Source organism: Loxodonta africana, chromosome 1, assembly GCF_030014295.1.
Source record: "Loxodonta africana isolate mLoxAfr1 chromosome 1, mLoxAfr1.hap2, whole genome shotgun sequence".
Taxonomy (NCBI): Eukaryota; Metazoa; Chordata; class Mammalia; order Proboscidea; family Elephantidae; genus Loxodonta; species Loxodonta africana.
The window spans coordinates 24362401-24374778 of record NC_087342.1 but is presented as its reverse complement, the minus strand read 5'-3'; the positions used below and the strand labels follow the sequence as shown (position 1 = coordinate 24374778).

General features: G+C 36.3%; 1 protein-coding gene across 6 annotated transcripts in view; it reads left to right on the top strand.

Annotated features, from left to right (window-relative positions):
- IL1RAP (interleukin 1 receptor accessory protein) overlaps window positions 1–12378 on the top strand; it is a 160713-nt gene that overhangs the window by 131934 nt on the left and 16401 nt on the right. For all 6 annotated transcript variants that reach the window (XM_023551627.2, XM_064272283.1, XM_023551624.2 and 3 more), the window contains one exon: window positions 983–1131. In XM_023551627.2, coding sequence (XP_023407395.2) covers window positions 983–1131 — 149 coding nt within the window. The remainder of the gene's footprint in view (window positions 1–982; window positions 1132–12378) is intronic.

Here is a 12378-nt window from a genome sequence, read left to right as displayed (position 1 = left end):
GAGAAGAGGAGCGTATTCAGAGGCAGAGGAGGAGCTTCCCGAAATTGGAGCAATTTTTACAAAAGGAATTGATGAAAGACATGGCTGGAGGCAAGGGAGAGTTATTGGCCATTTCAGGAAGTCTGAACACAGTGCTCTCCATCCTTATGAAGGCCATGTTGTTCCTTCTTGCTGCTATGGAAACATGCCCTTTGTCTACATCAAAACAAAAAGAAATCATGTGCATCAAAGCAGAGAATTAATATACAACATTCTTATATCAAAAAATGGTTATGCTGCCTCTGTGTTTCTAGGAGAGCTGTGGAGTTAAGCTGAGGTTAAACCAGTCACAACCCTTCCCCAGATCCTAGTGACCGGCGGCAAGCCTTATCAGAAGGGGAACCTGGATGGCAAACAAACACAGTCAGCTGTAGGAGAGCTTTCTTAGTGTCTGTCTTTGAGCCACGTAGTTCACCTTGGCTTAAAATATTAAGCATCACCAGCGTCGGTCTCATACATTACATATTAATATATGTAATCCTCAGAATTCTTGAGCAAGTCAATACATTTAATGTACTGTGTAGGCATTGCCACATTCCTCTTTTTTTAAAAAAAAGGAATCTGAGGCATGGAAGGAATTGTTAACTCACACAAAGTACATGGCTAGTATGTAGCAGAGCCTGGATCCAAACCCAAGTGAGTTCTCTAGACCAGTATGGCATCCTGCCTTAGAAGTTTCGGAGATGAAGAGAGATTTTGCTTTGGAGGGGCATCTGTAGTATGATCGCAATGCTGGGGTTTGATTAAGACACTGGCATAATGTGAAATACAGAGGGTAAATGGTAACCTAGGAATCTAGAAGTGCCCACTGAGGTACACACAGACAACACAACTTAACACCATCCCGTCTGTCCTCACTGAGGGGCCCTGTGGTCACCTACTTTTCACAGACAGCGCATGGGCTGTCTTACTAATGCTCTGATTTTCTTCCCCCTATTTCTAGTACGATTCATAGTAAAACAGAAGATGAAACCAGAACTCAGACTTTGAGTATCAAGAAAGTTACCCCAGAGGATCTCAAGCGAAGCTATGTCTGTCACGCTAGAAATGCCAGAGGGGAGGCCAACAAGACCGCGACGGTAAAGCAGAAAGGTAATGGATGCCCCCAGTAGATGAGACTGTCAACTCCGAATGTGACATTGTGGTGAATAAGGAAATAAGAGAGGTTGGGAATGAGAGAGAGCTCCAGCATCTAGCAGAACATCTGCCACCTACCCGTGAATCAACGTTGAGTGAAAAATCTCCAGAGAATGTTTCCATCTGTGCAAAGATATTCAAAATACTGCTCCAGATAGTTTTAGTGCCTAATTGTAGCTAAAAAAAAAAAGGAATATGATAATGAGGCATAATTTTGTACCAGATAATTAAGAAAGATGAACAATAAAGAAAATATTCAAAGCGACCAAGGATATAATAAAAATTTGTGGTGGACTCACAAATTATTGGTAAATTGTAAAGACCCATTTAAAACCATTGATGGTGAAGTTCAACAGTCATAAAAATGATCATACCATATGATGTAATACTTTTGGAATTCTCCCTGAACAAATAATTTAACAGTAAAAGAGTTATGTACCCATTGGTAGTCTTAGCAGCATGATCTATAATAATGAAACATTATAATAGCAACCATCTAATTATACACAAGTAATTAAGATAAAAAATATTCTCAGAAAAATATAATTTAAAATTATGATGTTACAAACCATGTATCCATAGTCAAGCAGGTTTATAATATACCACTAGCCACAATTACTAAAACAAAAATAATTAAACAATATTTATAAATAATATAAAAATGATTTAACATGGTTAGGAAGTGGAAACAAACATGAAAAAATAAAAACACAATTTGTTATAATAATGAATTTCTGGGTAATTAAAAAACTAGTTTCTATGTTGGTACTACTCTATTCTTCTAAAATAAATAAAAATTTAAAAACATTCTTGTGTGAGCTGTTGACCTTAAAAGACAGTATCTAAAATTCTCTTTGGGTGATACCTAACGGAACTCCACGCTATTAAACCGTTCAAGAATGTTTTTCAATGTTCTGGAGAAAAATAATGAAAACATTATCACACATGCAGTGGGTCATATCAGAATCAGTGTCTGATAGAGCCTGTAACACATATATGAACAATGAAAAAAAAGCTAATTTATAACTGTTACATTTTGCAATGAGACATAATCCTTTTTTTATTTTATGAATTATGTATCTTTATTTTATTGCCCACCAATAGAATGCATAGACAATAGTGATTAAATTTTGTTGTCTTTAATATCTTGCCATCACAATCACATAAAATCACACTTAATGCAAATTTTTCTTTTTTGTCCTTATGAAGTTATTTCTGCCAAGGTAAGAGAATGGAAATATTTTACTTAACAGTTGGTAGTTTGATTTATTATTGGGTTTTAAGAGTTCTTTATGTGTTCTAGATACAAGTTCACTATCAATGTATGATTTGCAAATATTTTCTCCCATTCTGTGGTTTTTTTATGTGGCTTTCTTTTCACTTTTTAAAAAACAATTGTATTTTGTAGTTGAGAATATACACAGCAGACATACACCGATTCAACAATTTCTATATGTACAATTTGGTGACATTAATTACATTCTTCAGATTGCCCAAGCATTCTTACCCTCCATTTCCAAATTGTTCCTTCTCCATTAACATAAATTTACTACCCCTTGAGTTTCCTATCTATTGAGTTGCTGTCATCAATAGGATCCCATATAGACATGGGATTTGGTTTCTCCATTTGGAGGTTTAGGGTCACGGCTTCATGGGATATCCCAGTTAACTGGCGTAGTATCGTGTTTAGTACTTTTGTGCTATCTCCTAGTTCGTTGCACGGTCCCTGGAGTCTTAAAAGCTTGCAAGCAACCATCCAAGGCACAACTATTGATTTCCATTCACCTGGAGTAACAAAGGAGGAAGAGTCACAAATAGGAGGAAGAAATGAAATATGTGGCTGATTACCTCTAGAAACAACTGCCTCCTTTGCCATGAGACCAGAAGAACTGGATTGTGCCTGGCTACCATTCCTGAATGTTTTGATCAAAGATTCTTTGATCAAAACAAAGGCGAATCTTGATCAAAAGGGGGAAAATGTAGGACACAGTTTCCAGTTCCTATGGAATCCATACTTCCTGGAGCCGTGGAGGCTGGATGAATCCCTAAACTATTGCCCTGAGATAATATTTAAATTTTAAACCTTGAACCAAAAATATCCCCTGAAGCCTTCTTTAAACCAAACCATAAAAAAAAAAAATAGTTTAGCATAAATAGTAAACAATATCTGCTTTGAGCATCATGCTCTTTTAAGAACTATTCATATGGGGTCAAATTGAGATGTAATTTTTAAAGCTGATGAAAAAAGAGGATTCCATCTCAATGTTTCATTTCAATTTAGAACGTAGAGCACAGACCTAAAGTGTATATGCCTCTTAAGAAGTAGTCCTGGATTGGTTCTGGGTAGTTAATTGCTCCTGCTCTCCAGAAGCTAGTATAAAGCGAAAGGCTGAACTACTTGATGTAAGCCAGTGGTTCCCAAAGTTAGTTCCTCAGAACACTGCTAGGAACCCTTCTTGTACTGCAGTTCATAGTGAGACTCTGGAGTCAGATGGCCTGCAGTGGAATCCTGGATTCTGTGCATCCTAACTCTTTGACCTTGGAAAAGTCACTTATTCTCTCTGAGCCTCAATTTCTTCATCTTTAAAGTAGGAAAAACAATACCACTACTTCATAAGATTGTTGTAAAGCACTGACATACATATATGTATGCGTGTGTGTGTATATATGTATAGAGAGACAGAGAGAGCCCTAGTGGTGCAGTGGTTAAGAGCTCAGCTGCTAACCAAAAGGTTGGCAGTTCTAATCCACCAGCCGCTCCTTGGAAACCCTATGGGCAGTTCTACTTTGTCCTGTAGGGTTGCTATGAGTTGGAATTGACTTGAAGGCAACAGGTTGTATATATATATATATATATATAAATGGTAGCTATTATTATTATTCCCATAACATTTTCATAGATGTTATTCGACAAAGAATCTTATGTTGAAATAAGTATCATTAAACTCTACATTAAACAAAACATATCAAGTTACTTTAGTTCAGAGTCTCCTAGAGTCTTTAATATGCTAACATTTGGTATGACTACAAGAGGAGGTTGGAAGATAGTAGGCAGCATTTTTTCAAATAACGTTTGACACCAGAATTCCTGAAGTATGGAGCATCTTGTGGGACTTGTCCTCTGAGGCAGTGCACTAAGAGCACTTAGGGGGGATGACATTCGTTGATAACTTCATGTCTGATGGATAGAACCAAAGCAATCGGTTAGAATAATGTTTAACATAGGAGTGATGTCCAAGTCTATCCACAGCAGAGGCTTGAGTAGCTGCCCTTTCGCAGAAGACCCTGCTCTAAATGGTTTAGTATGGACAGCATCAGGAATATGAGATGGCAAGTGGACCCATGAGACCAGATGATTTGTGTGGAAAGGTGATATGTAACCCAGTTGTGTCTGTGTACGTCCAGTGGTACACACGTGTCGTGGATTTGTTTACTTAGCTTCTATGCTAGCTTTAGGCTCCTGATGTGAAATTCAGAGGTGATACCTGCGTTTCCACTCGTTTGATAGACGTATGGGTTCTCAGAACTCACTGACAGTGCATTCTATGTGCTTTATCAGGAAAGGACGGCAAATGGGACAAGGGCCTGAAATTAGAGGTCATCCTTCTCCTTGACCGCACAATTTCGTCTGGTCAGTTAAAGCAAAGTACTAAAGGGAGACAACATGCAGTTGTTTTATGGTAGGGACTAAGGTCAGGTGAGGTATATGTTTAACTTTATGAGAAACTCGCAAACCTATGTCCAAAGAGGTTATACCATTTTACACGCCCACCGATGTCTGTGAATTCCAGGTACTCTAAAAAAAAAAAAAAGAAAAAAAAATTTTTTTTTTCTCACAAATACTAGTCTGTAGTATATGTCCTGATTTTCGTGTATGTTGGAGTTTTCAGACGTTTTGGGTTTTTCGTCTTAGCCATACTGCCAGATGAGTACCACATTGTGTGATAAATTTGCATTTATCAAATGCTGAGCACTTTTCCATGGGCTCATTGACAATTCATTAATATGTCTTCTTTTTATGATGGAGACCTGGTGGCGCAGTGCTTAAGAGCTTGGCTGCTAACCAAAAGGTTGGTAGTTCGAATCTACCAGCCACTCCTTGGAAACCCTGTGGGCAGGCCTACTTTGGCCTATATGGTCCCAGTGAGTCAGAATTGACTTGACAACAATGGTTTAGATTTTTTTGTTCTCATCACGTGCCCGTTAAAATCTTTGGCCAGTGTTTTTTTTTTTTTTATTTTGATTATAAGTTTTATACATACATTTATATATATATATATCCTGGATCCAAATCCTTTGCCAGATAGTTGACTTGTAAATACTTTCAATTTGTGGCTTGCCAATTCTTTTTCTTAACTTTTTAATGAGTAGAATTAATATATATATTAAATTTTAATCCTGTATTAACAGTCTTTGCCTGCACTAAGGTTATTAAGATATAAGATATTCTCTTATGTTTTCCTCTTGAAGATTGATAGTTTGGTTTTTTTAGGTCTGTGATCTTCTTTTCTTTGGTATGGTGTGAGGTATGAGTAGTCTAGGTTTAGCTGTTTATTTGTTTTTGGGGTTCCCCCCTAATAATAACCAGTTGTTCCAGCATCGTATTGAAAAAATCTTTTTCTTTATTGTACTATTTTGATAACGTGGTCAAAAGTCAAATGACTCTGAGTGTGGGTCTATTTCTAGATTCTTTATTCTGTTCCCGTTTGTCTTTGGGCCAATACCACATTGCCTTGATTAACGTAGCTTTAAAGTAGGTCATGAAATCAGGTAGTATGTCTTCCTCCTTTGTTTTTTATTTCCAAGATTGATTTGACTATTCTAGGCCAATCTATATTTTCATATAGATTTTGGTATCAACTTGTCAGCTTCTGCATAAAAGCCTGCTGGAATTTTGATTGGGATTGCATTAAATGAATACATCTTTATAACTTCGATTTCTTTTTATTGCCTATTTCATTGCCTTAGACCTCCAGCATAACGGTCAGTAAAAGTTATGAGAGAAGCCATCCTTGCATTCCCAATCTCAGGGGACAAGAATTTAGTCTTTTCATATAAAGAATGATGCTATCTGTAGGTTTATTGTAGATGACCTTTACCTGGGTGAGGTATTAATCTTCTAAGTTTGCTAAGAGGATTTTTTATTTTATAATTAGCGTGTATTGCATTTTTGTCAAATTCTTTCCTCCATCTGTTGAGAGACTCGTATGATTTGTTTTCTCTTTTATTCTGTTAATGCGATGATTTGTACTGATGGATTTTGAAATGTTGATCCAATCTTGCATTCCTGGGATAAACCCTTACATGCTCATGATTTATTATCCTTTTTATATGTTGATGGATATGATTTGCAAATATTTTGTTATGGATTTTTACATCCATGTTCATGAGGCCTATAATTTTCTTTTCTTGCAGTGCTTTGTCTGGTATCGGGGCTATGTTGGCCTCAGGACCTAAGTTGGAGAACGTTCCTTCCTTAGCTATTATCTGAAAGTATAAAACAGGAATTATTTCTTGGTCAAGTTTTTGAAAGAATTCACCCTTGTAACTATCTGGGTCTGGCATTTTCTTTACAAAAAACTTTTAGTTATAAGTTCAGTTTCTCTAACAGTTACTTAGATTTTCTGTTTCTTCTTGTGTCTGTTTTGGGAACTTGTCTTTCACAGCATCTTTTCCATTCCTTCTAGGTTGTCGCCGCATTACTGGCATAGTTTTTTACATTATGTCCATATTATTGTTTTATTATTTTCAGGACTTACAGAGATGCTCCCACTTTGATTTTTGTTGGTAATTTCTGTTTTCACTCCTGTTTTTCTTCTTTTTTTAATTTTATTGTCCTCTAGGTGAAAGTTTACAGTGAAAATTAGTTTCTCACGCAAAAATTTACACACAAATTGTTTTGTGACATCGGTTGCAATCCCCACAATGTGTCAGCACTCTCCCTTTTTCCCTTTGCACCCTGGGTTCCCTGTGTCCATTTGTCCAGTTTTCCTGTTGTTTCCTGCCTTCTTGTCTTTGCTTTGGGGTACATATTGCCCAGTTGGTCTCATATACTGGATTCAACTAAGAAGCACGTTCCTCACGTGTTATTGTTTGTTTTATAGGCCTGTCTAATCTTTGTCTGAAAGGTGGAATTTTGGAGTGGCTTCAGTTCTGGGTTGGCAGGGTGTCTGGGGGTATTCCTTTTTTTCTTGATCATTCAAGCTAGGGGTTTGTCAATTTTACTAATTTTTTCAAAGTGCAAGCATATCTTAATAGATTTTTTTTTACTGTCTATCCATTTTATATTTCATTGATTTTACCCTTACCTTTATCATTTCCTAATGCTTGCTTACTTTGCATTTAAATTTGCTCTTACTTTCCGGTCATCTTAAGGTGAAGGCTTACATCATTGATTTTCAAATAAGTGTTCTTTTCCAGTTTAAGCATCCCTTAAGCATTACTTGAGTTGAATCTAACAAATTTTGAATTGTTGAATTTTCACTGTCATTTAGTTCAAAATATTTTCTAATATTTCTTTTAATTTTTTTAAGCCATGGGTTATTTAGAACCATGTTTTACTTAACTTACAAGTTTGGGGATTTTTTGGATAATTTTTTCATTACATTGTATGTGAAAACTTGTTTGAATTCTGGAATTGATCTTGTGTTTCACTCTGGATAAAGTAATGTATAGTATTTTATATCATCATTTAAATTTAGATAATTAAAAAAAATCAGCAATGGAGGTAAAAAGCCAGGGAGAGGGTTCCTCTCGCATAGAACTGCCTAGAAAACTGAACTGGGGAGTTGGAAGACCATGGGTTTGGTACCAGAGACTTGGGTTCAAGGTCTGGCTCGGGAACTGACTGGGAATGTGAACTTGGTCCAGTGCGTTCTCATGGTATCCTTCAGATCCCCAGCTTCCAGGATGTGTGTGAGAACAAGAGGATGAGTAACAAGTCCTTAGAACGGTGCTGCACACTTGATTCCTAATTTAATTCTTTTGTGGTCAAAGTACATAATCTATATGATTTTGTTCTTTTTAAGTTTATTGACAATTTTTTCTTTTCTCTACGTCCCAGCACTTTGCCTATCTTGGTGAATGTTTCATGTATACTTGAAAAGGGTGTGTATTCTACAGTTTTGGGGTATAGTGTGTGTAAATGTCAGTTAAGTCAAATTAGTTGTCACTATTGTTCACATCTATATCCTTACCGATTTTCTTTTTTTGGTCTACTTAGTCTTTCAGTTATTGGGAAGGAGAAAACGTGTTGAAATCTTTACATATAATTATTGGTTTTTCTAATTCTCCCATTCAGTTCTGCCAGTTTTGCTTAGTGTATTTTGGAACTGTGTGATTAGGTACATACACATTTAGGATTGTTATGTCGATTAATTGATTTTTTTTTTATAACTATAAGATGGCTCTTTTTCTCTAGTAATACTCTGTGTCTGATAAAGTTACCCCAGCTTTCTTAAAATTAGTGTTTGCTTGGTATATCTTTTTCATACTTCTCATTTTATTTATCAGTGTCTTCATACTTCATGCATATCTCTTATAGACTATATTATTCGCTCTTGATTTCTTAAATACAATCTGACAATTCCTTTTAATTGGAATGATTAATCCATTTAGCTTTAAATTAATTTTTAATATTATTATCTGTAAGACTACCATCTTGCTAATAGTTATCTGTGTGTTTAATGTATTCCTTATTTTATTTTATTTTATTTTATTTTATTTTATTTTATTTTATTTTATTTTATTTTATTTTATTTTATTTTATTTTATTTTATTTTATTTTATTTTATTTTTCTTCTCCTACCTTCTCTTGGATTAATTGGTCATTTCTTAGTATTCTAATTTATTACATCTATTGACATTTAATGGAGCCCTGGTGGTGCAGTGGTTAAGAACTATGGTGAGCGATGGCTACTAACCAAAAGGTCAGCAGTTGGAATCCACCAGCCACTCCTTGGAAACGCTATGGAGCAGTTCTACTCTGTCCTATAGGGTTGCTAAGAGTCAGAATTGACTCGATGGCAATGGGCTTGGTTGGGTTTTATTGACACTTTGGCTCTACCTCTTTTGTGTGTGTGTTTTAGTTGTTTCTCTTTAGTTGTTTACAGTATGCATCTTGAACTTACCATAGTCTATCTTGAATTAATCATTTCACTTACTTGTATGAGAACTTATAGCAACATATTTCCGTTGTTTTCCTTCCTGTCCTGTGCGCTATTGTTATAGTACATTTATTTTGTGTATATTATAAATGTCACAATGTATTGTTATTTTACTTTCAATAATCAATAACCTTTGATTAAGAAATGAGGAAAATATTTTTAAAATATTTATTTACATATTTATTCCTGGTGCTACTCATTTTTGGTATCACTTTGTTTTAGTTTGAAGAACTATCGATATTGCTGGCTATGGCGGCCTGCTGGTGACAAACTCCCTCAGCTTTTTTTCAAATCTGAATATGTCTTATAGCACCTTAATTTTATTGTTCAACATTTTTAAAGAAAATTTTCAAATACATGAAACAGTTGAAGCAATTATAAAGCCATACACACCAACTAGACTCTACCATTAACATTTTGCTCTCTTTGCTTTGTCACATAACCCATCCATCTGCCTACTCCTCTATCCATCCATCAACTCCTCTTATTTTGATACCTTTCAGTGTGGTTGCAGACACCCATAAAGTTATCACCTAAACGTTTGAGCACCTTGTCATTAACTAAATATTAATATTTATTTAATATTCTTGGTTTTTAGGAAGGTAAAATTTGCATAGATCAAAAAATTGAATAACTCTAGATAATTTTTGAGAAATACATATATTTGTGTAACCTAAAGTTTTATCAGGATATAGAATATTGCCACCATCACATAGAGTAACCTCATGCCCTCATCAGTCAATCCCTGCCAGCACCACTACTGCTCCACGTGACCGCTAGTCTTATTTTCCTTTTTACCATAGGTTATTTTTCCTCTTCTAGAACTTGATATATATTGACTCATACAGACCGTACTTTTGTTCAAAGCTTCTTTCACTCACCACATATTCTTGATATTCGTCTATGTTGGTGTGCATCAGTGGTCTGCTCCCTTTGTTTTGTTTGCCAAGTTATATTTTTTTGTAAGAATATATCACAATTTGTCTATTCATTCCTCTACTAGTGGACATTTGGGTTGTTTGCAGTTTGGGGCTCTTCTCAATAAAGCTTCTGTGAACATTCTTCTCTAGGTCTCTTTGTGCACTCTTGATTTTACTTCTCCAATATTGTGGAATGAAGGTGAAATAGTCCGCGTCAATGAGTGCTTTAAGGCCAGAAGCTGAAATCCAGAATGCACAAGTTTTAAAACACTATGAAAGCAGCCAAACAAATTAGGTCTACAGATCAATCTAGTCATAGGTCTCGGGTTTACAGTCATTAAAATAAAGCGTTCTCTTTGCTTCAATTTAGAAAAATCATCATTACCACTATTCCAAAAAGTAGCAAGGAGTCCCAACAGTTTAGCCAAGAATAGCCACAGGTTATATGGCAGGGAATGCTTGCAAGCCCAAGCATCTAGCACGTGGCTGGTAGCACAGTGGGTAGCAAGGCCCCCCTCCCCCACCTGTAATAATGAAGCTGAAGGGAATAACTTACGTTTGCAAGAAGACACAAGATTGTAGAACAAGAACTCAAAGCAGGGAAAAAGGCTGAAGCTAAGGTATTGACCTGGTTTTACCAAAGGTTATCTACACATTTGGACCTTGGAGCTAATTATTACTGTAGAACTACAAAAAGGAATGGAGGAAATTCTGATTCTGAGAGCAACAGCAAAGCAAGGGGCTGAATTCTACAAAATCCTCAATCAGCTTATCAGTGAGATCAGGAAAAGAAGCAGTTTAGGAGTCCAGTTTTGTCAGATTGCATCACCCCTTCCTGATTGGAGGATGCAAGTCACCTTTGGTCTAGGATTTTGTTGTTTTTGTTAAGTGCTGTCAAGTCAGTTCAGACTCATAGTGACCCTGTGTACAACAGAACAAAACATTACCCAGCACTGCGCCATCCTCACAATCGTTGCTATGCTTGAGCCCATTGTTGCAGCCACTGTGTCAGTCCATCTCATCGAGGGTCTTCCTTTCAGTCGCTGACCCTGTAAGTGAGGTGAAGTCTTGCCATCCTCAAATTCTAAGGAGCATTCTGCCTGTACTTCTTCCAAAACAGACTTGTTCGTTCTTCTGGCACCGCATGGTATATTCAGTATTCTTCGTCCGTACCATAATTCAAAGGCATCTGGGATCGTTTCAGAGTAAAATTTTTAAGCCAAAGTGCAAGAGATTCCAGTTTGGGCAGAAGGAAAATACGGGCTGAGGATCACACCTTCCTGGCCAGCCAGCATTGTTTTGTTAAAAGAAAGCTTTGCAGGCAGATCCCACAGGTGACTCCGACCATTTCAAAAGTCAGGCTTGTGCGTTATTTTTCTTAAGGGTCCAGTTAGTTAAGTAACATTAGGCATTTTTTGTTACAATCAAGATGGTTGTACAAAATACAATCTGTAAATATGACACGTGTGAATGGATGACACGAAAACAGAATTAAAAATCCCCATTAGTAATAAAATAAAAATAAAATAGACAGTTGTAAAATGAATGTGGCAGAAGGAAATTCATGAGGGTAACTGATTGATTGGTCATTAAGCAAGATCTCTCTCTCTCCTTCTATTGACATTAGAAAAATCCATTTCAGGTAAGTGCAGCCACTGATTTTTTTTTTTTTTTTTTTTCCCCTATTACAAAGTGTTCACCCAGAGGGAGCCAAAATAACTGAGCAAATAATGAAGATGACAGTGGGAGTTACCCCAGTGTACTGCTAACATAACATGTACTCAGAAATACCAAAGACGCAGCGGTTTTCATGCCAGCTACCCAAATTGATCTTAGTAAATTCTCAGCAACTGCCGTGACATAGCTTCTAGCATTTTATGATGGAGTTTTCCTATTTTAAAGCCCTATTATTCCTGGACAGAGTACAAGAGTACCTGATGATAATTCTGCACTGCTGAGTTAGAGTCCAGGCTATACCTGCAGCAGGATTAATATCTTGGGTTTAGGGTAATAAACTTTAAACTCTACGATTTGTCCTTTAATTATGGAACTTCAGGCTCCACTCCAGCCTGCTTACCATTTTTCCCTTAGGAGAAATACCTGTTTTAAAAGGACTT